The following is a 23,805-nucleotide window of genomic DNA, read 5'->3' as shown; positions in this document are numbered from 1 at the left end:
TGGTTTGCTCTCCACAGCCCGAGACTGAATGATGACAGTTGACCTGGAGAGGCAGCTGAAAATTCCACCACACATCTCCCTGTCCAGATTGAGACCTGACATCTAGGAGTCTGGAATTTGCCAGTCACTCCCTAAGCACAGCTACGCCACTGTGCATAACAGTTGCCAACAAAGAAGAGCCATATAGGCAACATTTGGGATGCAGCAGAAAAAGCCTCCAGATTAAGAGGGGAGAGCAGTGGGGACAGAATCATGCCACTTGGATACATAACAAGGTCTGATCAGCTTCAGTCGGGTCGCCTGAGGAGGCTGACTCTTGCAGGACCCAAAACACCCAGTGACTCCAGGAAACAACACTGATGATGTGTCCAAGTTTGCATCAGTAAATGATTTGTTAACTATTAATGAAATGTGATTAATTATTTCACCTCCATTTTGAAGGTAATGAGAAAACTATTGTTTTTTTGTTGTTTTGAAACCAATTTAATCAGATTATTTTACCCCAGAAATGATATCTCTATCAGAAGCAAAGATATAGGCTGTGTTGTATTGCTGTAAGTGTAAATGATGCTGCCATTTTTAAAAAAAACGTGTATATTTCAGAAATGAAGGGTGATCTAATCTCTTTGGATAATTTCTTTCCTATTACCCTAAGGTAGCCTACTTCATTGCCAAAGGGGGAGAAAAAGGAACATTACCCTGTTAAAACTCATTTTTCTTTGCATATTTTACTCCTGTTGAAACATATTGTTTTTTTCATTGAAACCTGTTTAGTTGAATTCCTAGACCCCAGAAATGTACACTTTGACACCAATATTATTATTATAGCTCTAACAGAAGCAAAGTTGGGGTCTGGTGTAATAGTGGTTTATTGTTGGCGGCCATTTTTAAAATGGCTATAGATAGAAAATGAAGGGTGATCTAAATTGTCTCTTTGGATAAATTGTTTCTTATGGCCACAAGGTACTTCCATACCAAAGGAGAATTGAATCAAAGTTTAGGGGGAGGGGTGGGGGGGTAAGTTACCCTGTTAAAACGTATTCTTTTTTCATGAAATTTGCATATTTTACCCCCCGCTGTCATGTTAATTAGTGAAGTATTGGGGTTTTTGCATTGAAACCTGTTTAGTTGAATTCCTAGACCCCAAAAATGTACACTTTGACACCAATATTATTATTATAGCTCTAACAGAAGCAAAGTTGGTGTCTGGTGTAATAGTGGTTTATTGTCGGCGGCCATTTTTAAAATGGCTATAGATAGAAAATGAAGGGTGATCTAACTTGTCTCTTTGGATAAATTGTTTCCTATGGCCACAAGGTACTTCCATACCAAAGGAAAATTGAATCAAAGTTTAGGGGGAGGAGTGGGGGGGTAAGTTACCCTGTTAAAACATATTCTTTTTCATGAAATTTGCATATTTTACCCCCCGCTGTCATGTTAATTAGTGAAGTATTGGGTTTTTTGCATTGAAACCTGTTTAGTTGAATTCCTAGACACCAAAAATGTACACTTTGACACCAATATTATTATTATAGCTCTAACAGAAGCAAAGTTGGGGTCTGGTGTAATAGTGGTTTATTGTCGGCGGCCATTTTTAAAATGGCTATAGATAGAAAATGAAGAGTGATCTAAATTGTCTCTTTGGATAAATTGTTTCCTATGGCCCTAAGGTACTTCCATACCAAAGGAAAAGTGAATCAAAGTTTAGGGGGAGGGGTGAGGGGGTAAGTTACCCTGTTAAAACGTGTTATTTTTCATGAAATTTGCACATTTTACCCCCCGCTGTCATGTTAATTAGTGAAGTATTGTTTTTTTTGCATTGACACCTGTTTAGTTGAGTTCCTAGACCCCAAAAATGTACACTTTGACACCAATATTATTATTATAGCTCTAACAGAAGCAAAGATATGGGGTCTGGTGTATTGGGGATTATTGTCGGCGGCCATTTTTTAAATGGCTATAAATAGAAAATGAAGGGTGATCTAACTTGTCTCTTTGGATAAATTGTTTCCTATGGCCACAAGGTACTTCCATACCAAAGGAAAATTGAATCAAAGTTTAGGGGGAGGAGTGGGGGGGTAAGTTACCCTGTTAAAACATATTCTTTTTCATGAAATTTGCATATTTTACCCCCCGCTGTCATGTTAATTAGTGAAGTATTGGGTTTTTTGCATTGAAACCTGTTTAGTTGAATTCCTAGACACCAAAAATGTACACTTTGACACCAATATTATTATTATAGCTCTAACAGAAGCAAAGTTGGGGTCTGGTGTAATAGTGGTTTATTGTCGGCGGCCATTTTTAAAATGGCTATAGATAGAAAATGAAGAGTGATCTAAATTGTCTCTTTGGATAAATTGTTTCCTATGGCCCTAAGGTACTTCCATACCAAAGGAAAAGTGAATCAAAGTTTAGGGGGAGGGGTGAGGGGGTAAGTTACCCTGTTAAAACGTGTTATTTTTCATGAAATTTGCACATTTTACCCCCCGCTGTCATGTTAATTAGTGAAGTATTGTTTTTTTTGCATTGACACCTGTTTAGTTGAGTTCCTAGACCCCAAAAATGTACACTTTGACACCAATATTATTATTATAGCTCTAACAGAAGCAAAGATATGGGGTCTGGTGTATTGGGGATTATTGTCGGCGGCCATTTTTTAAATGGCTATAAATAGAAAATGAAGGGTGATCTAACTTGTCTCTTTGGATAAATTCTTTCCTATGGCCCTAAGGTACTTCCATACCAAAGGGGACCTTTGCATCATGACTTGAAGTTAACAGCTTATTTTTCGGGCTTAGAGCCTCCACTATAAAGTAAAATAACAAATCTAAGAAAAATGTGTTTTTGTACACGGCTGATTTAGATGTCTCCCTTAGCTCTATGACTCTATGGCTCCCCTAAGGGCACAATCACACTGCACTTTCTACCTATGAGGGCGGATTCTGCCAATGCATTTCAATGGGAATGAAGTGTTTTTTTGGAGCTGTGTGGAACACAGCAGCTCCGCTATAGGCAGCAATGTGTGTCCAGTCTCACAAGTGAGAACTGTCCCGTTGAGTTTGAACAGGATCTGCGCATGCGCAGCAGTTACACAACATTTCGGTACCTATCGAATTGAGTTCCCCTCCGTCCGGATGCATGGAGAATGACGTGCGCACAGCATGCGCGACCGCACGCCACACACACACACACACACACACACACACACACACACACACACACACACACACACACACACACACACACACACACACACACACACACACACACACACAGCGGCGGCGGACCGTACACGCAGACTACGCATGCTGCGTAGGGCCCTGCCGACCAAAAAGGCCCCCCACCGCCCCCTCCTCAGCAGAAAAGAACTACTGCTGCATGGTTAATCGTTTTCAAACCGAAATCGCGATGCGAAATCCCGCGATTAGCGAATCGCAAAGGCCACGGTTTCTCTGCCAAGTAGACTTCCCAAGCAATATGGAGACGTTTTAATTTTTGAAATCCCTTCATAATTGACTAAGGAATGATCAAATCAAACTGTGGTGACTTTCTTTGCTTCCGAGCATCCACACCGCTGAAAGTGAAAGTGAATTTGGCACCGTGGCCACTGTGCAGGACTCTGCCAGTGCGTGGGAACTAGGGGTGCTGCAGGTGTTCCAGCACCCCATGGGGAAGTTTTCATTTTTTTATTTAAATAAGAAAAGAACAAATCAAACATAGTAAAAATACGTTGCCTGTTGTTGTCGTTTTTAATTTATTCATTTATATATATATTTGTATTTATATATATATATATCTATTATAAAATGGATTAAAAAATTATAAAAAATATTAGGCCTATTATTTTTCAAACATAGCAAAAATACGTTGCCTGTTGTTGTCGTTTTTTATTTATTCATTTATATATATATATATATTTTATATATATATTTCCATTATAAAATGGATTAAAAAATGGTAAAAAATATTAGGCCTATTATTTTTTCGCGGGCGCGAGCGGGCCCCCATGGGCCCAGAAACGGCTCTGCACACACACACACACACACACACACACACACACACACACACACACACACACACACACACACACACACACACACACACACACACACAGCTCCACTTCGAACCGAGGTTTGATTTTTTTCTTTTTTTTTAAGAAATACGAAACTTGCAGCAAGTCACTCCATCTCCATTGAAATGCATTGGCAGAATCCACCCTCATTGCGGTGTGACCGTGCACTAATAGGGGTTTTATTTTTGTCTAAAAGGAGGAACATTAATTGGTTCAATTCCTCCTGGTTGTTCTTGGGGAGGATGTACCGTAGGCAACAACATATCCAAATGGGTTCATTTGGTTACATTTGTTTGGTTACATTTGGTTACATTTGTACACTGCCAGAGTTACAGACTTGTATGGGTCAATTTAGACCCCCATAAAGGAACCCATAGAGTTCCTGGAATCCACTTTGAGAACCACTGACTTACAGGGTGTGATGCATGCGGAGGAACACGCTACAAACAGTACCTTCTCAGTTCCGCTCCTTGTATAAGTGCCCCCATCAAGAGCCAGCTTCAAATGCCTGCTTCACTCCTGTGAACCCAGCCAATTGTTGGTTTAATAGCGCCCAGCCAAGCCAAAGTAATCAAATCAAATCCCAGGCTCCACGGTGCCACTTTGCCCTTTATATACTTTATATACTGGGTATATGCCAGTTAAAACCTTTTTACTGCCAATGACGAACGAGTATGCTCGTCAATTCGTCCAAGGCTCACACCGCCAATGACGATTCACTCGTCAAAGCCTCAGTTCAGTGGTTTATGATGGATGGCGCTTGTCCGCAGTCTGTGAATGATCCCAGCATCACGAAGAACAGTACAGTAAGAAAATCACATTATCTCAATGAAACCAAGATGTTTTACTCTTTTTTGTGCTGCTTTTTGGCGAAAACAAGCCACATTCAACTGGCTTGCAACTCTGCAATGGATTATTGTGGCCGGAACATTTTTCCCCCGACAGCCTGCGTCTTTTGAGACCACCTGGATCGCCAAAATTTTTGCAACGCATAATATTCTTTGATTTTTCAAAGGTACGTGGAAACGCTCAGATCTGCTTGCAAGGGCAGCAATGTTTTAACTCTGGCAGGTTTCAAAATCGACTCCACAGCATGCACCTTAAAATACGTTTTAAATCAGATGAATGACCATGCTCTTCAAAATGTTGAACAATTTAGGGCGTCCCATCATTATAGAGACTGTGTATACATTTTACACCTACATGAACCATGTTGTGTGATCACATCACATACATTTCCATTGTTTCAACCACAATGAGACTTCAATTATCACAGCATTCAGTCTCACTTATCATCACGCCATTCATTAAGTATATCGCACACTCACTCTGTGTCTCACTTATCAGCTCAGCATACCTCTATAAACATTGCTTTCCTATACAAATGATAGCTTCCCATTACCTTAACTTGGTCTGGTAAGCAAGTTATTTGTCTTTTGTCACAATGGCTGGTTGTTCACAACTGAGATTTTTTTGCAATACCTCTACAATTGTGTGATATTGTGTCAAAAATAATGGCAATGTGAAGTGAATCATCATCACAGACATTTAATTTAATTCTTGAGAGAGATATGATTTTTAATTGATGGAATGAACCTTAAGTACTGTACATGGTTAAATAAATAATAACACATTGCTTTGTTTAGATGGTTGTTTTGTTTTTATGTTGTTATAAAATGCTAACAATACAATAAAACTATCAAACCAAAAATATATCGCCGTTGTCTAGCGGAAACCTTGTATCTCCAAGAAAAGCCCTGATTCATCATACAAGGTGGTCGCACAAAAGTAGTGAAAACAGCCGATCAACAAGCACACAACGCCTCGCGGTGCGAGGCGTTGTGTGCTTGTAGATTGGCTATTTTCACTAGTTTATATCATTTTTAAAATGATAAATGCAAAATGAACGGTTTTGGACATATAGGTTTTCCCCGACAACGACGATACCGTATACTTGATGTTAAGGGGAGATTCACCGGCCAAATAAATAGCACTAGAAGGATAAACCCTTTGGGATGCATCGTTACGTTTTCAAGGGGGTCCTTAACACGCAATTTGCACACGGCTGGAATTTGTGCTCTGCTTTTAAGCCATCCTAACTATTAGTAGCTGCGGGCAACATGAGCTGGGGAGCAGTTAGGTTAGGGGTTCAGTATCTTGCCCAAGGACACTTTGGAGTGATGCCAGCAGGAGCCAGAATCAGGCTATTAATGTTTTCTCTTTCTGCTCTCCCACTCTATTGTGTTCCACCGTTCCCTACACATTAATCTGGAGGGACAGCGAATGTATTTTCCGGCAGGTTGCCGCGGCATAGGAATCATTGCCGTGGCTGTTGTCGGCAGTTCCGGCGACGCCGCGGCAGGCGCCGGTGCCGGGAAGTGTATTCGCTCTTTCTGTTAATCTGTCCACCTCTGACCCTTCTTTTTCTCTTTGTTACTTTAATTTAAAACAGACACATGCAGACAGACACAAACACTCCGCGTTTATAGGGTCTACCTGTAAGTAGAATAACTGTGAACGAGTATTATTGTCTTGCTGCATTATACATTATTTAGTAGTCCTCCCGCCTGTATGTTATCCAAACTGAAGTCGGTTTATATAAAATATGTATAAAATCCTACCATTCGGAATCTCACACTTGGAAAACAGCATCGAAACTTCCCAAAGCATTTACAGTACTGACAATAGAGGTGAGGGTGACAGTTCTCAGTCATTATTGCAAATGGAAATAAATACATTATTCGCCCAGTACCAAAATCCAATGTGACAGAAGCAGTCACAATAGTCATAAGTCAGAATGACACACTGACAGTAGTAAGAGAAACTTGTTGTGTGCCCATAACAGCCAATGTGTGCGTCAACAATGCCATGTCATCAATTGACACCGTATGCTCATTCACTGTGATGTACTCTGGTTCAAATGGAAATACTGCTGCAGCCTGCCTCTCAACCAGAGGCGTAATTTCAGAAAGAAATAGGGGGTGGCAAAAAATAAGATACCATAACCCTATTTCTAAAATAGTGGATCTACAAGCTCTAAACGTGGCGCCAAGTGACACGTTGAGAGCTATTTCTTTGGGGGCGAAAAGAGAAAATGTTTGAAAATGTTCACCTATATATGATCACATTCACAAAATTGGGATGCCATGTTGAAAGTGGTTAATAAAGTGTCACATGTAGATGACGACTGTGATGATTAATCTGCTATTATGGGGACCATAATGCATAAAATAAGTGAATTTGAGGTTAAATGTGAAGACTAGGGGGTGACCATTGCCATAACCCGATGCCCCAAATGACGCTCCGTCACATATTATATAAAATGTGAATTTCACATTTTATATATTTTTTCCCAGTGTCTCTTCCAGACCCCCCAAAAAACATTAATTAACTCTAAGCCTTTGATTTCAGTGATTTTCTGAATGGGCGGGTCTGAACGGTACTCTTTTGAAATCGAGCCCTTGTTTATGTCACAAGCCCTTCTGTCTCAAAGGGGCTCATTTCCTATTGGGCCCCTTCGAGAAGGAGTACTTTTTGGGAGGCTATATTCTATTGACACTATATGAGTTGGAACCATGAGGTAAAGTGGTACTAAAATTGGCTTGAATTGGATTGACTCTACATGGTTCTCATCATTGTACCATGCTAATCTTCTCTGCATCGTTCCAAATACAGCGCCCCGTTGACTCTACATGGTTCTCATCTCATGCTAATCTTCTCTGTATCATTCCAATTTTAACCCAAAGACAGCACCCCGTTGCCAACAAAGGGCATTTTCGTATTGCATCTGAAATGGCTTGGAATTAGAGACAGACTAACATGACATTTAAATATCCGAGTGGTTGTTTAGGCTAAAACCTGTATAAAACCGTATTATGGACCAATATTTATATAAAATATATATTTTAAAAAGCCCCCTTTAAAGGACTAGTTCACCCCAAAATGATTTTTTTTTCTATTGATTAGTCACGCCATGGAGACTAGAGTTCAATAATATTTTTAGTTTTTGTTGCATTCCTAAGACAAAAATGTGATAACAATAAATTTACCCCCATTCGTTCCGGATGGGGACCCGTTTCGAAACGGGTCCCCATCCGGAATCAATGGGGATAAATTTACTTAGGAAAAATTCTTAGGAATGTGACAAAAAACTAAAAATATTATTGAACTCTACTCTCCATGGCATGAGTAATCAATAGAAAAAAAGTCATTTTGGGGGTGAACTACTCCTTTAAGAAAAAGCACCTATTAAAGCATATATCCGTATACTGTATACTGGTTAGATCTGGTTTAGATATTTCATTGAATTTGAGGGGTATTGAATGTATGTGTGTGTTTGTTGCACACAAAAAAAGTAATTCAAATATGTTTTCTATGCAGAATATTTCATCTTGGTTAGAGACATGCAAGGTCTGCAACATATCTGTGAAGTTAGCACAGCAAGAGCCAAGAGGTTTATGCCTTCATTGCTGGCATTAACGGAGCCACGGTGAGCGAGGTCACAGCAGACATAATGTAATCACTTCCTTTGTGACCTTTTCAGGGACATTCATTTTGGATTCAGGTTGATGGGATGTCATAAACGGTGTGGTCTAATAACAGGGATTGAATGCATTAGGTTAATCCAATTTCAATTATTAAAATGGGAACAGAAACGCGGTGTTTCATTGCCCCATAACTCTGTGGAAACCGAACAAGAGATTCAGCTCCAGAGTTAACTGCTGAGGCACTATAAAATTGTGACCATTTTTACGTGACTCGTCTGGATGTTCTTCGGCCCTGCTTTGCAATGTTTTCCTCTGTTTTACTGTTCCTCGCCTCCCTCACAAGATTCTCTGTTATGTGACATGACCTTCAAATGCACTTGCACACAGAAAAGTAGTTGAACTGTGCCAAAGAATATCCTCTTAATTTAATACAACCAGTTATTTGGTTGCAATTGTTCACTCAGAGTACAAATGGGTACATTAACACTGAGGATTTTACACTGTAGTTTGGCCTCAACATATCCCAGAATTCAACCATGATTATACAACTGTAAGAAAGCCTCACCTAATTTGAAGTGAGCAGTGCTAGTTAATTTCATTAAGCATCCTGTGAAGCTTGGCCAATGTGACCATACAACAAACGTTGAGCGCTTTGTGCCAAGATGTAGGCCAGATGTAGACCACGATTCAGAGGCTGGACCAACAAACGTTGATTGCTTTGTGCCAAGATGTAGGCCAGATGTAGGCCACGATTCAGAGCCCCGGACTTTTTTGGGGGGCTTACAACAAACTTAGTTTGAGCACTTTGTGCCAAGATGTAGGCCAGATGTAGACCACGATTCAGAGGCTGGACCAACAAACTTTGATTGCTTTGTGCCAAGATGTAGGCCAGATGTAGGCCACGATTCAGAGCCCCGGACTTTTTTGGGGGCTTACAACAAACTTAGTTTGAGCGCTTTGTGCCAAGATGTAGGCCACTCTTCAGAGACCGGACAAAACCAGTTGTTGGAGCTTAGCTCCTGGCTTCAGGGAGCACCGTTCAAAAATAAATGAACAGGAGTTGAAAGAAGGAGACTAAACCTAAACAAATGCCACGCTATCAACCCTAAGAGATGTGACGGCGAGCAGTGATCACATGACACTGTTGCCGAGTGTGTTCAACGCTGAATGGGATTCAGAGAGTTACAGTACCCTAGCTTGCTTTGAAACTGTTTTTTTTTTACAAATGACATGTCAGCATTCTCGAGAATCCCTGTCACCATTGCCATGGACGGGGCGGGGGCAGGGTCGGTTTGGCCGTGACCCCCCCATTCTCCATGCCATCTGGACAGCAAGGTCTGCTGCCATGTCCGAGGGAAGGCTTGGGGGGGAAGTGACACACCTGCGGGGGGAAGGGGATGGGGGTAGTGGAGCAAGTGACTCAGCATCTCTCTGTAAGACTCATGAAAAAAACATTGACCGTTCTGGAGGGACAAGGACAGCGTGTGAGATCTTGGACCACTACTTAGACTTCCCGTCCCTCACAATATTGGGGAATTTAAGGAGCCCGTTTCTACTACCACGATGTGAGGCGGGACTACGGCTGCTATGACGCAATCGCCGTTGCGGTCCAAATCATTGAGCAAAGAGCCGTCGGCGACAGGGTCCCACCTCTTTCACTGAACGCTTTGGTTCCCATGGCGACGCGTCTATGGAGCAGGCGTTTTAGGCGCAACGTGGGAAGGGACCTTCTGGCGTAGTACTGCACGTACAGACGGCTTCTACGGCGGCAGGTTGATCTAGCGAGCGCTGATAATTTACGGTTGCCGTTGTCATCTGCCGTCGCCGTAGCGTTGCTTAAATTCGCTATTTGCAATCGCACTCTGTTTTGAGCCTTTCTTCTTTGGAGCCTGTCGAGAAACATCATGCTTATAGAGAGGAGGATTTTGTAAACCATGGACGATAACCAAGGATATACAAGAGAGAACAGAGAGTGAAAAACATTGACATTGACTTGACGAACAGCATTGCAATGTGAAATGGGTGCCCACGTCGCCCACCGACAGTCTGTGCTTGATTTCTCATTGCTCACCTCAAGAGCAAACCCTCATCCGTTCCCTTCCCAACGCTGCAACTCCAACGCTTTGGGGGAAAAAGCACAAAGTAATATGTGTCGTCGTTGTCGGGTGGCGGAAACCTTCTATATCCAAAACCATTTGTTTTTTATTTATCATTTTGGAAATTATTTAGAATAGTGAGAATAGCCAATCTACAGTAGATCTGCTATTTTCACTAGTTTTGTGCGACAGCCTTGTGTGATGAAGAAGGGCTTTGCTTTACGAAAAAACATACAAATTTGGATCTTGGAGATATGAGGTTTCAGCCCGACAGTGATGATATTCAAACGGACATACTCATGGGAAAACACAAAACAGCACACCGAGGTGATCAGTGACCTGCAGTAAGTATGCAGTCATACATTTACTCCACATAAATGGAGGCAAATGGAAGGTAAAAAAAAAGAATGGAGAGACAGAGACAGAGACAGAGAGGAATAATGGGTGACAAGCTGAGAGTCGGAAAAGTAGATGCATGTGGGGGTGGAAACTGGAAGGGTGATGTGAGCTTGTGGTGAGAGAGACCCTAAAGTGTGAGGAGAGTGAGAGATAAATGTGTGTGTGTGTGTGTGTGTGTGTGTGTGTGTGTGTGTGTGTGCGTGCGTGCGTGCGTGCGTGCGTGCGTGCGTGCGTGCGTGCGTGCGTGTGAGAGAGAGAAAGAGAGAGAAAGAGAGAGAGAGAGAGAGAGAGAGAGAGAGAGCAGACGGTATTTATCTCTGCTTACAGAACGCCATCGCATTACCACCAAATGTAATCTAATCTCCACCAAACTGCTACAGATCCATGTAACGGGCTGAGAAAAGCTGAGGGGCAGGCAGGAGGACAGGCTTTAATCGCAGTGGTGAAGATTAATCTCTTTTCCCCTGCATTGGACAGGAGACAGTGATTGGGTGATTTGAACTTAGTTGCGTGCCAGTGTCAAAATTGCCAATCTACAAGCTCACAGTGTGTCGTAGTGTACTGTAACTTATCGTGAGCTTGTTTTGGCTGCCATAATTATTGCCAATATGATTTATTCCTTCATGATTTGTCCATTGGTTGTGGAAGTGGCAATTGTTTCATTTCATGCAGAACAGTTTATGGTCTGGCGTCAGACACCTTCAGTTATACACTTACTGTATGTTGTTTGACAGTGTGACGCGGGAAATCAGGGTTTTTGTTTGTCCCATATCAATCTGGGAACCCAGATCAAAGAAAGGGCGACGCCCACTCGGTCTGTCTCTCTTCCTTTGACGTAGCCTTTTGCGTAGCCATCATTGACTCTGTCTCGAGAGATTGGTCCCATATTGAATATCAAGTCTGTTATGTTTGTGAATGTCATAATAGATTGATTACATTTTTATTTCTGTTTTGTGACACTGTGTTCATGGACACCAGTGATCTCATTTCCTTTATGTTTTGGAGAGCAGCCATTGAGGACTTTGAGGTATTTTATTTTTGAGTGTATTTTCTTTATTACATTTACATTTACATTTACATGTTCTAAACGTTTGTTTACGGTATTTGTTTTATAACTAGTTTGACGTTGGGTTTTGAGTGCCTGAAAGAGAGAAATCCAGCATTATGCAGAACAACTGACTCGTTTTTGGACCAGGCTAGAGGGATTGATACTTGTAGATCTGCTTTCTTTGGTCCGTGAAACCAGGTACACCAGACTATACCAGGACTGATACAGGTAAATACCACTGGTGGAAGCTACATGGGCTTTTTTAGCTAGTACACCAACAACAAGAAAGGTTGCTGTTTTATTATACACCAAGCTCTTTAGTGGTCAAGCCCTGTAAGGGGCTTGTAAGCTACTATTGAGATTGGTGTTTCTATTATTCTTCCGCCACGTTTTCTGTCCTGGCTAGAGGGCTATGCCAAACGGAGAAAACATGAAACTCGCAACTATTGTAGCAGGCCTTTGAAAAGTGCAAACTTTGAACAGGTATAGCTCATGCCCTGTTTGACCCACAGCCATTAAACCTTTACACATATGCGTCTCCTCATGCCGAAAAACTTTGACACTCTGACTTTTGACCTCTGACCTTTAGATCTCCCACCATTTTTAATTATATGAAAAACAGTTAAAATCCTACTCCTCCTGGGATCTCTTTGTGCCACATGCACAGAACGTTTTTTTTTTTACATGAACTTTGGTCCAATATCTAAAGATCATCCTGGATCGGATTTTTTTAAATTGCAACATTCCGTTTCAATAATTCAATGAATATCGCAGTTTTATGCAAATTATTCTTCTGCCCCTAACACATACATGCAAAGTCACATGTTCGTGACATTTGGCAAAAATGGAGATCACTGAAACCAATCTTATTCCAATTGGCCAAAGGGGGCCCTATGCGAAGTCATGCCTCGTTTGGCTTAAAGACATGCAACTTGCTTACACGCGTGCCTTGACTCTAGAGGAACACATCTGTGTCTTTGTTAAGTAAGCTCCGCCCTTAGATCTTCCGCCATTTTGAGCAGTTTGTAAAACGCATAACCTGTTTTTATCCTGGGACTTTTGAGCAATTTGCATGAAATGTTCTACACATAATCTAAGGAAGACCTTTATCTAACATGCCTATGAAGTGCACACAAAATAATAAATAATAATAATAATAATAATGAATATAGCTGCAAGCAGCGATAAAGTGGCCAAAACACCTCAAATCATGAACACAGCCTGTGATGTGCGTGAAATCTTGCACGCACATTCCCACTGGGTCAAGGAACAAATGCCACCCTTTTCACATTGGCCTGTTATAGCGCCACCAGTGGGTCAACTACTGGCTGATACTGACAATAAGCCACTCCTGACCTACTTGTCTTATCTTCCACTTGTAGGACAGCAGCTGTTTATTGCTGAGGGCATGGGGAGACTATGTTATGCCCCTGTCCGTCTGTCTGTCCGTCCGTCCGCTACCAGCTAATCTCTGGTGCCATTGGCCCGGCCGCTGCCAAACTGCACACACCCTCCCTGGATTCCAGTTGAGAACCTCTGCTACACATTTTTCACATGCCTGTGTTCTAGCGCCACCATGAAGCCGTTTTAGCTAAATACATTTTTGGACAGTACTCCAACAGATTTTGTCTAAAAAAGCACATTCCCACCAGGCCGAGGAAGAAGTGTCACTTAAAAAAATCACCATGCACCATGAGTCAAATCAAACTCATGGTGGCGCTATCGCTATAACAGGCTGATTTGTGTTTTTTACCTATAACTCCTCCGATCAGTGTAAATCTTTGTTTGCGCACTTCCCAGAGGGACATTTTCTTTTTCATTTTCAATACTAAAACAGATAAGCAACTGTTCCAAAAATGTTTTAATTGTCTACCGTCCAGTGTTCTAATGAAAGTGTTGTCCGAAATGTGTCTCATTTAACTACAAATCAACATGTTTCAACATGTTTCCGTAAGTTAAATACTTTATTGGAAATTGTGAGAAATTGTGTTCCTCTACTTGATGATCATCTTTACAAAATTCTAAAATATTAATATTGTATCAGGTGCATTTTTATCGGTTTCGCATATCTGCTCAGATCATCATAGATTGCATATATTATTCATTTTAGAATACAAAACGTAATAACAGTTTAAAGACTTGACACACGCAACACACATTTGTTCCTGTCGATGAAGGATATTCTACAGACACTGACCTAAACGTTGCAAGTGATTAAAAACATTATTATTATTAAGTGAAGACAAGTGAGCAGCTGTTTTTTTGTTTTTTTTTTCTTTTTTCTGTGTAGCTATACAGTACAGCACCAACAGCAACTGTCACATAAACTTCACAAAACCATTGCTATACCTTTTATGGCACAATTCAGTGTAAAAGGGCTGCGCCCCAGCTGCACGCACATGGAAAAATAGAAAGCTCGTTGAAAAATAGGATTGTTGCACAACATAAGTGCCGTTCCCATGCTTGGCTCCAGTGAAAGTAACAGTGCATGCTTTCTTCTGGCTAGGACATTGTAATTGCACTAACATCAGGAGTAGTAATTCTCTCTTTGTCATTTCTTCCCAGGGAAACTTGAATGAAACAGTTTGATCTCCCCCTTCTCCCATATCTTAGGCTACTCTATACCTCAGAATTCATACTCCAGAGCACATCGGTGATGTGTTCTTTTGGAAATCTATTATGCCTAGCTGCTGGCTGAGGAATGGGTTGTGTTCATTTTTTGTGTGACAGTATAAAGGCTTCCGAATTACGTCTTTGGACTTTGTACAACGCAATCCATTAATAATTCAAAAGCAAATCACTCGCGGACGATTTGGCTATAGTTAGCAGTGCTGGGTGTCAACAACTGCTACATATACTACTGTAGGTTCTGAGTATATGGAGTAGCATGTGATGTGAAATATAACGTGTTGCAATGATTTGCAGGACAAGAGGGGATAAGGATCTCTCCTTTCCATCTTTTCATGGGTCAGGTCAAGTGTTATCTGTATGTAGCAAAGCAACGTATCTGGGGCATGTCATAACAGACAGACTGACTGAGGATGATGATCTGTACAGGCAGCTCCGTATATTATATGCTCAAGCTAACACGGAGGGAATTCTACTCATGTTCAATTGATGGGAAGGTAGACCTCTTCAGAGCACACTGTACTCCCCAGTGGTGGAAAAAATACTCACATTTTGTACTCAAGTAAAAGTATCAATACTGCTATGTAGAAATGCTCAGTTAGGGCCATTAAATCAGCTGGCAACCATACTGTACATTGGTGTGCCCTTACAAGTAAAAGTCCAGAAATCAAAATGTACTTGAGTAAAAGTACAAAGGTATTGCCATCAAAATGTACTTTAAGTACCCAAGGTGTACTCATTATACAGAATGTCCCATTTCACAAGTTTCCATGTATGAAATGTATGAAAAAATTCTTTGAAAATAGCAGATCTACAATGCGTCACGATGCAACGCATTGTGAGCTTGTAGATCTGCTATTTTCAAATGGATGAAATGTATAGGGCTGAAGTGGTATGTTTTGTTATGATAATCAAAATCTACAATTCAACTAGTAACTAAAGTTTTCAAATAATTGTAGTGGAGTAAAACGTACAATATTTGCCTCAGAGATGTAGTGGAGTAGAAGTAAAAGTACAGAAAATTGGAAATACTCCAGTAAAGTAAAAGTACCTCTAAATTGTACTTAAGTAAATGTACTTAGTTACTTTACACCACTGGTACTCCTATAAAGCAAGCATGTACAAGCCTCAGGTTGCTTATAATGATTGCATGCAGACACTGAGGAAAACACGGTGGTGCAGTGCAAGTGAGTTGTTCTACAATGTGGGAGTCAACACTTGTCAAACCCTATTGAGAAACCTGATGTACAAATTTACTGTCGACTGAATGAGGCTCTATTATCATGCTGTCTAACCCCAGCCTCAGTGATGCAAGATATTGGTCTACTTTTTGGAAACACACATGATTGTCTCTTGTAATAGCTGTTTTATGGTAAATGGATGGTCTGTATATAGTGTTGTGTTTTTAATGGACCCCTGAGTCTACAAATAAGAAATAAAGTGGATTGATTGTCCCACTTCACCCTTTGTTAGCCTTCTGGTTGGTCCCTGACCCACCAACCAGCAGGCTCTATCTGCTTTGTCCCACCCTGGTAAGCCTTTTTTATGTTGAATTTGCTAAAACATATTTTTTGGAGAAATAAAAACATTTAAAAACATGCTGAGCCACTATACTGCCACTGAGCAGCTCCATTTTACTGAAACCAAGTTTGAAATTAGATTTGAACACACATAATAACAATACGAAGCAACTGAATTAAAATGGTAGTGGATGGAGTGTCCCACCGAGTGTCCCACCAAGACACAGCAACCAATGGGTGTGAAGAGGGGCTGGACAACGGGCGGGACTTGACAAAGGGTGAATTGCCATTTGGCTCTGCACACTTCTGGGTTATAGGAGACACACGTGCCAAGTCCGAGACCGAACGGTCAGACGCTGTCGGAGTTATGCCATGCAGGGATACATTGTACTGACAGACACACAGCGCGCACACACACACACACACACACACACACACACACACACACACACACACACACACACAAACACAGATTCCCTATATAGTATAGATGACAGAGCAGCAAACAAAATGACACCTGCAGGCAAAATTACAATAGAGGATCAGATAACAGCATGTGAGTTAAGGCTCAAACTGAACTACACGTTCAGTCGGAGTGTACTTCGGAGCAGAGGACCATCTTCCACTCCGAGCCGGAGCAGCCCAAAGGGTAAATCTTTGAGCCCATACATGGTGTTCCATGCGAGCCTAAACTCTGATATTTCATTTTTGCCAGACCCATGAAATGGGTAGGCCTACATAAGCAAATGTCGGTCTGTCCCTTTTCTATATAAAGGGTATATATGATGATGACATGATGATGACATGCCTACAAAAGGCATGATGTCATAAATGATGATGACAGACAGGGGGTCTGGCACAACCAGGTTGACCTGGTCTAGTTTACCTGGCACAGCTCGTGAGACGTCCTTATTCTTTACCCGACAGACAAGACAGATAGAAAGATGAGTGACGTACCCCAGTTGGAGACGTGTGTGTTCCGAGAGGATGTGACAGCCTCCTTGGTCACTGCGTATGTTTGTTGCCCATACTGTTTCTGTTTGGATATTATTCTATTCTGTGGATTATAGAAATTCTAAAGGATCAAACATGGAGGGATGATGACAACATATTATGGGATCACGAATCACCATGCAGGAGATACCCTCTGTGGTGTGGATATATCCCTTGACTGTCATAACCTGTAGGCAAAAAGTAAACTGAAGTGGTCTACATTCTGGCCTATACAGTATCTTGCCACAAACGTCTCAAAGGTCGTTGTACGTAAAAGGAAAATGTCCGGACCCTAAAGTAAACTGAAGGGTGGCCTACATCTGGCCTACATAATAGGCACAAGCGGCTGAACGTTTGCAGGGTCCCATTGGCCAAGCTTTGCAGGACGCGCTGTGATTGGCTCGTGGGACGCTTGATGAAATTAACTCATAAATGGCACCGCTCACCAAGCAGGACCAAGCACCAAGTTGTGATTTTTATTTTTGAGTGGACCTGAGCAAGGAGCGGAGTGTGGGAAAATAAAGATGAGCGATGGAGTGATTTTGAGCACAGAGCCAGGTAATCTCCTTGAGCTGCAAGCAGAGCATGAAAACTTCCTGGTGAGCGAGGGGCAGGATTTCTCCTCATTCAACAGCTCTGACACACAAGTGTTACTCTAAAGGATCACAAACGCATAGGCCTATCATGAAAAGAGTTGTATTTATTGCCAAAAGGGAAGGAAAAAAGGAAGCATAAAACTTGGCCAAAAACAAACCACACTATCTAAAAAAGATAACTTACTTTGAACCAAATCCAACAAAAAGTACAAATCTAATCTCCCAGTTTAAATCATACACGGGGGAGGGAAAGGGGGATCTAAAGGAAAGTTAACGCTCAAAAATGTATTCCTCCCAGTTGTTTACACCTTAAACCAGTGATGTGACTATAAAGCTGATTCTGAGTTTAATTGTCCATACAGCACATAGCAATAAAATGTGGCAGACGAGTAGAAAAGTCAAAAAGAACTGGCTGGAGTGAAAAGCTTATTCTCCGCAGGCTTAGATGCAGACAGCTGGTTGATTGGCAATTACATCCAGGTGCTGTCACTCTACCTCCAATCATTCTTGGGCACTGCAAGTAAAATACAGGAAAGACACACAGCATTGCAAACCTAATTCCTATAGGGCCATAACAGGGTCTACGGTATGGCTACCATGTGGATAACAGATTTCATGTGGGCAGTCTATTATTTCAGTCACCTATGACCATAAAACATGTGACAGGGAACTTCCTCTGCCTACTGGTAGTGTACACAAGGAATGTGGTACTGATCAGTCCAGCGGTTTGCAAGTTTAGCCCCAGACAAACAAACACTTTTGACATCTTGCCTCTTACAGAGCCATGCTGTAAAAAAAAGGCTATATATATCCTTTTTAGTGGGTGTTATACAAGCATTTGTGCCACCGACAACTCATCTAACCTGGTGCTACTCTCCATTGCTCTCAGCAGTGGTTTACAAAGGAATTAAAATAAAATCACGTAAATCAATTGCAGTGCAGTAATTCAAGTGCAGAATGTGCCCAAGTGCCATCCCAAGGTTAGCCATGAGATGGACACCACCGGGGAAGAGAAAAAGAGGCAGACCTAAGGAGGCATGGAGAAGATCTGTGAAGAGATGAAAGCGCTTGGGTGGACCTGGGGCCAAGTGCAACACTTGGGCAGAAGAACGACAGCATTGGCGTTCGTTGGTGAAGACCTTATGTGCTACCTAGCATGAAGAGGATTTAGTAAGTAAATCAATTTGTTCACTTAGGTGCAGGTGTCAGCTTTACCACTTGGGGGATCGGGGAGGACTGCACTCCCTGCCGCTGGTTCAGGAACATGCGGAGCTCAGCGTTATTTTTCTTCAGGCTTTGTGCGCTAGTGAGGAGCTTGGCCCGCTCTCTCAGGGCCTCGTAGTACTTGTTTACTCCGGTCTCCAGCGCATCCCAGACCTTTAGTTTGGACTCGGGAATGACATTCGCCAAACTGTTCCAGTAGGCTGCATCGTCAAAATCATCCCAGTCAATCATGGACTGGAACCGCTGGGGCGCCCTGGCTTCTTCATATTGAGCAGTGAAGGCTCTCAGAACAGCCAGGACCTCGTTGGGATGGATGGTCAGGATACTGTCGGAGTCTTCTGCTGATGGACTCGCCCCCTCGACCTGTTGTATGTTCTGTATGTGCTGTATGAACAACTGAGACAGTGCATAGACATTGTCCTCGTTCTCAATGAACAGGGGTTCAAAGTTGGTCTCCACCTCATCACACAGCACCTCCAACAGTCTCTTCACCATCAGCGTCGACACTTTGCCTTTTTCTTCCTCCTCTGCCTCCACGTGGCTCTCGCTCCTCACCTCCTCCTCCTCCTCCAGCGAGGCGTTCCTCTCCGCAAATTTCCGTTCCCGTGTACCGGCGGGGTCAGGGCGCTCCACGAAGGCCCCGGGAGGCCGCTCCCAGGGCAAGCCTAAGATCTGCTCATGGATTTGCTTGTCGATGTCCAGAGCCTGCTCCACCAATTGCTTCACCTCAGCCTCGCTCAACATCCACATGTCTTCAAACTTGGTGGCACTGACGGCTGCAAAGTGCCTCTTTCTCTTCAGTATTTCTTTACACTCCTTCATGCTGCGTTCATACCGTCTAGTCAATTGCTGAATTTCATCTTTAGCATCCTTCTCCTGCTTCATCAACTTGTTCAGCTCATCCCTCAGTTTGGTGATCCTCTGCTTCTGCATGATCTTGGTGATTGTGTTCTCCTCGGCTTGTTTCTTCAGCACCTTGCGTTGCAGGTCAAGTTCCTCCTGGTTCATCTGGTATTGATTGTCCATCTGCTTTTGCCGCTCCTCCAGGGCCTGAAGATGCGTGTCCAGTTTGAGCTTGAGGGTGATGTTCTCCTCAGCACTGTGCTCCCTCAGCTTCTGAAGCAAGCTCTCAAATTCCTCCAGCTTATCCATCCTCTCCTTCAGGGTTTTCTTCTCCTCTAACTGCCTTTGTGTCATAGACTCTTCCCATTCAGTTTTGTTTCCAGTCAGCAGGATCTGACGTTCTTCCTCATAGGTGTTCTCCATCTGGTCGAGTTCCTCCCTGTAGGTCTTCATCATAGTCTTGACCTGCTCCTCCATCTTCACTAGTAACAGGTCCACCTCGTCTGCTTGCTGTTTCAAGTCCTTTTCAAAGCGGTCATCGCTGGCCTCCAGCTCCTGTTGCAGGTCATTGATGAGTTTGTTTTTGTCCTCGAGGAGTTGAGAACAGAGCTTCTTCTGGCTCTTCAGGATCTGCTCCACGTCCTGAGGAATCTCCTTCCCATCAGCACCCATCCACTTTGCGTTGATCTCCTCAAGCTTCTCTAGGCTGGACTGGGCCTCGCTCTCTATCCTCTCCACTCTTAGTCGTTGACTCTCCCTCAGTTCTGTCCTCCGGCGGGACTCACTAGCACGGACAGCCGTTTGGATGTTGGTGATGATGTCGGTCCCATCGTTCAACACGGTGATGGCTCTTCTTCTGCTTTCCTCCACTTGATGTTTGCTTATCCTCTCCTCCTTGGTCTCTTTGTCGCGCTTGTCATCTCCCAGCTCTTGTCTTTTCTTGGCTTCATTTTGTGCTGCTTGCTGTGGGTTTTCCGACACCAAAGGCCCAGCCTCTTCTACTGCGTCCTCACCACCTCCGTCAGAAGTTTCATTCATACCTCCACTCATACGTTCTCTTGTGAAATCTGCTGCTTCTTGTGGATTCTCAGATTCTAAAGTTGCAGCTTCTTCAGGTTCACGATCTTCAGGTTCAGGACCAATGTTAGAAGCTTCACTCATATGTTCAATCGTGACTCTATGTTTAAGTACTAAAGTTCCTGACTAAAGAATGTAGTGAGGAAAGACAGTGAGCACTGACTTAAATGGAATGGAATGGAATTGTGAGATGTCATCATTCTGACTTAAGTGTTGTGGCATGGTATAGATTACGTAAGAGGATGTGTTTTACGTCCTCTATATAAGGGACAGGGACAGAAGTTCTGAACCTGTCTGAATCACAAGTCATACTTGCGCCAGCAGAGCGCGCAAGTACTGCGTTCGGCTGCGTATGTAGGTAGGTAGGTAGGTAGCCGTGTGTGTTTAAGCCTGTTGCCCAATCAGGGAACAGCATTTCTTGCAATGTCATATTTAACAGCCAATCAGGGACCAGCATTCCTGGTGATACCAGTGGTGATGTTACTGGCATCGCCAGTGGTGAGCGCACCTGCATGGTGTGCTCTGTATGTATTGCTCTGTATGTATTGAGGTTAATGAAATAAACACTGAATTATCTGAATTATATTTGGACCTTTGTCAGATAATCGGTTCTGGAAAATAAATCACACATAATTGTTTTCTCGGTTGTCAATAAACTATGGAGCCAACGAAAGCTGTCATGCCCCAACCCCTGCTAAAGAGCAACACGTGAAATGGTCACACCCACAAAACAAAATGTGGTTCTTCAACAGTCCTTTACAATGGTTGAGGTTCCCAACCTTTTTCCTTCTTGAGGGTTAGGGTTAGGGTTAGGATTAGGGCACATGCACGCACACGCGCGCACACGTTTTGCATACAGTTATGTTTCTCAGCCACTTAAGTCGACTACACTTCTCGTACGATGCATAGCGAGAATAGTCCAACAAGTTAGCTTGTGGATCGTTGTGAGCTTGTAGATCAGCTATTTTCAATAAATGTTTGGCCCCAGAATAGGGATGCTAGGGTTTATGTGGCTAAACATTAGTGTGCTACTTTAGTACACTTTGTAGCTTGCGGTTCCACATTTGTGGACCTACTGCAGTGGTTCTCAACATTTTCAGGCCGCAACCCCCAAATCATCATATTTTAACTGGGGACCCCCCCACCCTGACGAGCACTAAGAGTTGAGGCATTACATTTTGTATAACACAGTTCTATTGTGAAAATAGCAGATTGTTTCGGGGAATCACAACGTTTCGGTTGTATTTATACCTTCATCAGTATATACCTTCATGCACCAGAATGTACCAGAATGAGAGAGACCTTCTTGAATGAGAGAGACCGTCTTTCTAATTGGTCATTTTGGTGGACCTATCAGGACCCACCAAAATGATGTCATCACATTTTAAGGTGATAGGTGCTCTCAAATGGATGAAAGAGAACGTGCTATAAGGTTCCATACATCTGTGCAAAAATATCATATTTTTCAACAATTTATAAAACATGACAGTACATATAATACTATATAATCCTATCTATCTATCTAGGTCGTCCTCAGACGAGCCCTCCATCGTTGTTTCCAGTCATCTCGGTTCTCCATACATCTGGCCAGCTCATTGGTGTTCTGTGTCCCTACGTCTTCCTTGAGTATGTCCACGTATGTTTTTGTGGGACGTCCTCGCGGCCGGTGCCCGTGTGTTGGCTCCCACAGTACCAATTTGCTGGCTGGAAGCTCCTGGTGTCTTTGGCAGTGTCCTGCTAGTCTCATTCTTCTGGTGGCAATTTTCTCGCTTACCTTTGGTATTCCCTCATACAGGCTCTCGTTTGTAACATGTGCACTCCTGTTGATGTTGAGTACTGCACGCAACATTCTAGTGTAGCACCCGTCTAGAGACTTCTGCAGGGTTGGCTTCAGGGTCCAGCATTCACTGCCATAGAGGAGAACAGACTCCACCGTTGCAAAGAAGAAGCTAAGTTTGATTTGGCGGGGGAGGTTAGAGTTCCATACACTGTTCATGCCGTTCAGGGCCCTCCAAGCGAGTGCCTTCCTTACTTTAAGGTCTTTCTCAGTTGAGTCGACCCATGCGCCCAGGTACTTGAAGTCCTTGACTTCCTTCAACACAGCTCCTTCTGTTGTTGTCAGAGGTGAGTGATCAGGTAGGTTATAGGTGATAACCTCAGTTTTCTTAGCGTTTAGCCTGAGACCAACTTTGGCACACTCTATCTCCACCCTGTTCAGGAGTTCTTGTGCTTGTTCCATGCTGTCGGAGAGCAGGCTGATGTCGTCCGCATAGTCCAGGTCTGTCAGAACTACTGCGGGATGCCGTCTTGACCTCCTTGGTGTTAGCGTGAAGCCAAGCTCTTGTTCCCGTCCCCCTATGGCTTTCCTGAGCGCATAATCTAGAACTATGATGAAGAGGTAGGGGGCTAGGGTGTCTCCTTGCATTACCCCAGCTCGGATGTCAAACACCTCACTGCTGCCATCTGGGGTCACCACTTTGGCCCTTGTTTTTGCGTACATGGTCTCGATAGCCCGGAGAATGTTGGGAGGGACATTGTAGGCCTCAAGGATCTTCACCATCTTGCTTCTGTGGATAGAATCAAAAGCCTTTTTGAAGTCAATGAAGCACAGTACAGCTGCTAGGTTGTTCTTTTTCACCTCCTCTATTAATCTCCTTAATGCCAGGATCTGTGCTACGGTTGTTCTCTCCTCTCGAAAACCATTTTGGTTCTCTCTCAGGTGAGGGTCGATGGCATGCCGTATCCTGTTCAGTATCATTCGGTTGAAGACCTTAGCAGTGATACATGTCAGGCTGATGCCTCTGTAGTTGTCTGGCTTTGAG

The 23,805-nt window shown here is 42.9% G+C and overlaps 1 protein-coding gene across 1 annotated transcript; it reads right to left on the bottom strand.

The window, feature by feature from the left end:
• Positions 1-19,027: 19,027 nt before the first annotated feature.
• LOC308288848 (dynein regulatory complex protein 1-like) lies at positions 19,028-20,944 on the bottom strand (the record flags this gene model as incomplete). Its single annotated transcript, XM_080730325.1, has 1 exon — positions 19,028-20,944. One exon carries the CDS (start codon positions 20,942-20,944, stop codon positions 19,028-19,030), a length of 1,917 nt encoding a protein of 638 aa, XP_080586451.1.
• Between the last annotated feature and the right edge of the window lie 2,861 nt (positions 20,945-23,805).

This window comes from Nannobrachium achirus, assembly GCF_963921795.1.
Source record: "Nannobrachium achirus genome assembly, chromosome: 7".
Taxonomy (NCBI): Eukaryota; Metazoa; Chordata; class Actinopteri; order Myctophiformes; family Myctophidae; genus Nannobrachium; species Nannobrachium achirus.
The sequence above is the reverse complement of the archived record's forward strand: the minus strand, read 5'-3'. Positions and strand labels throughout refer to the sequence as shown.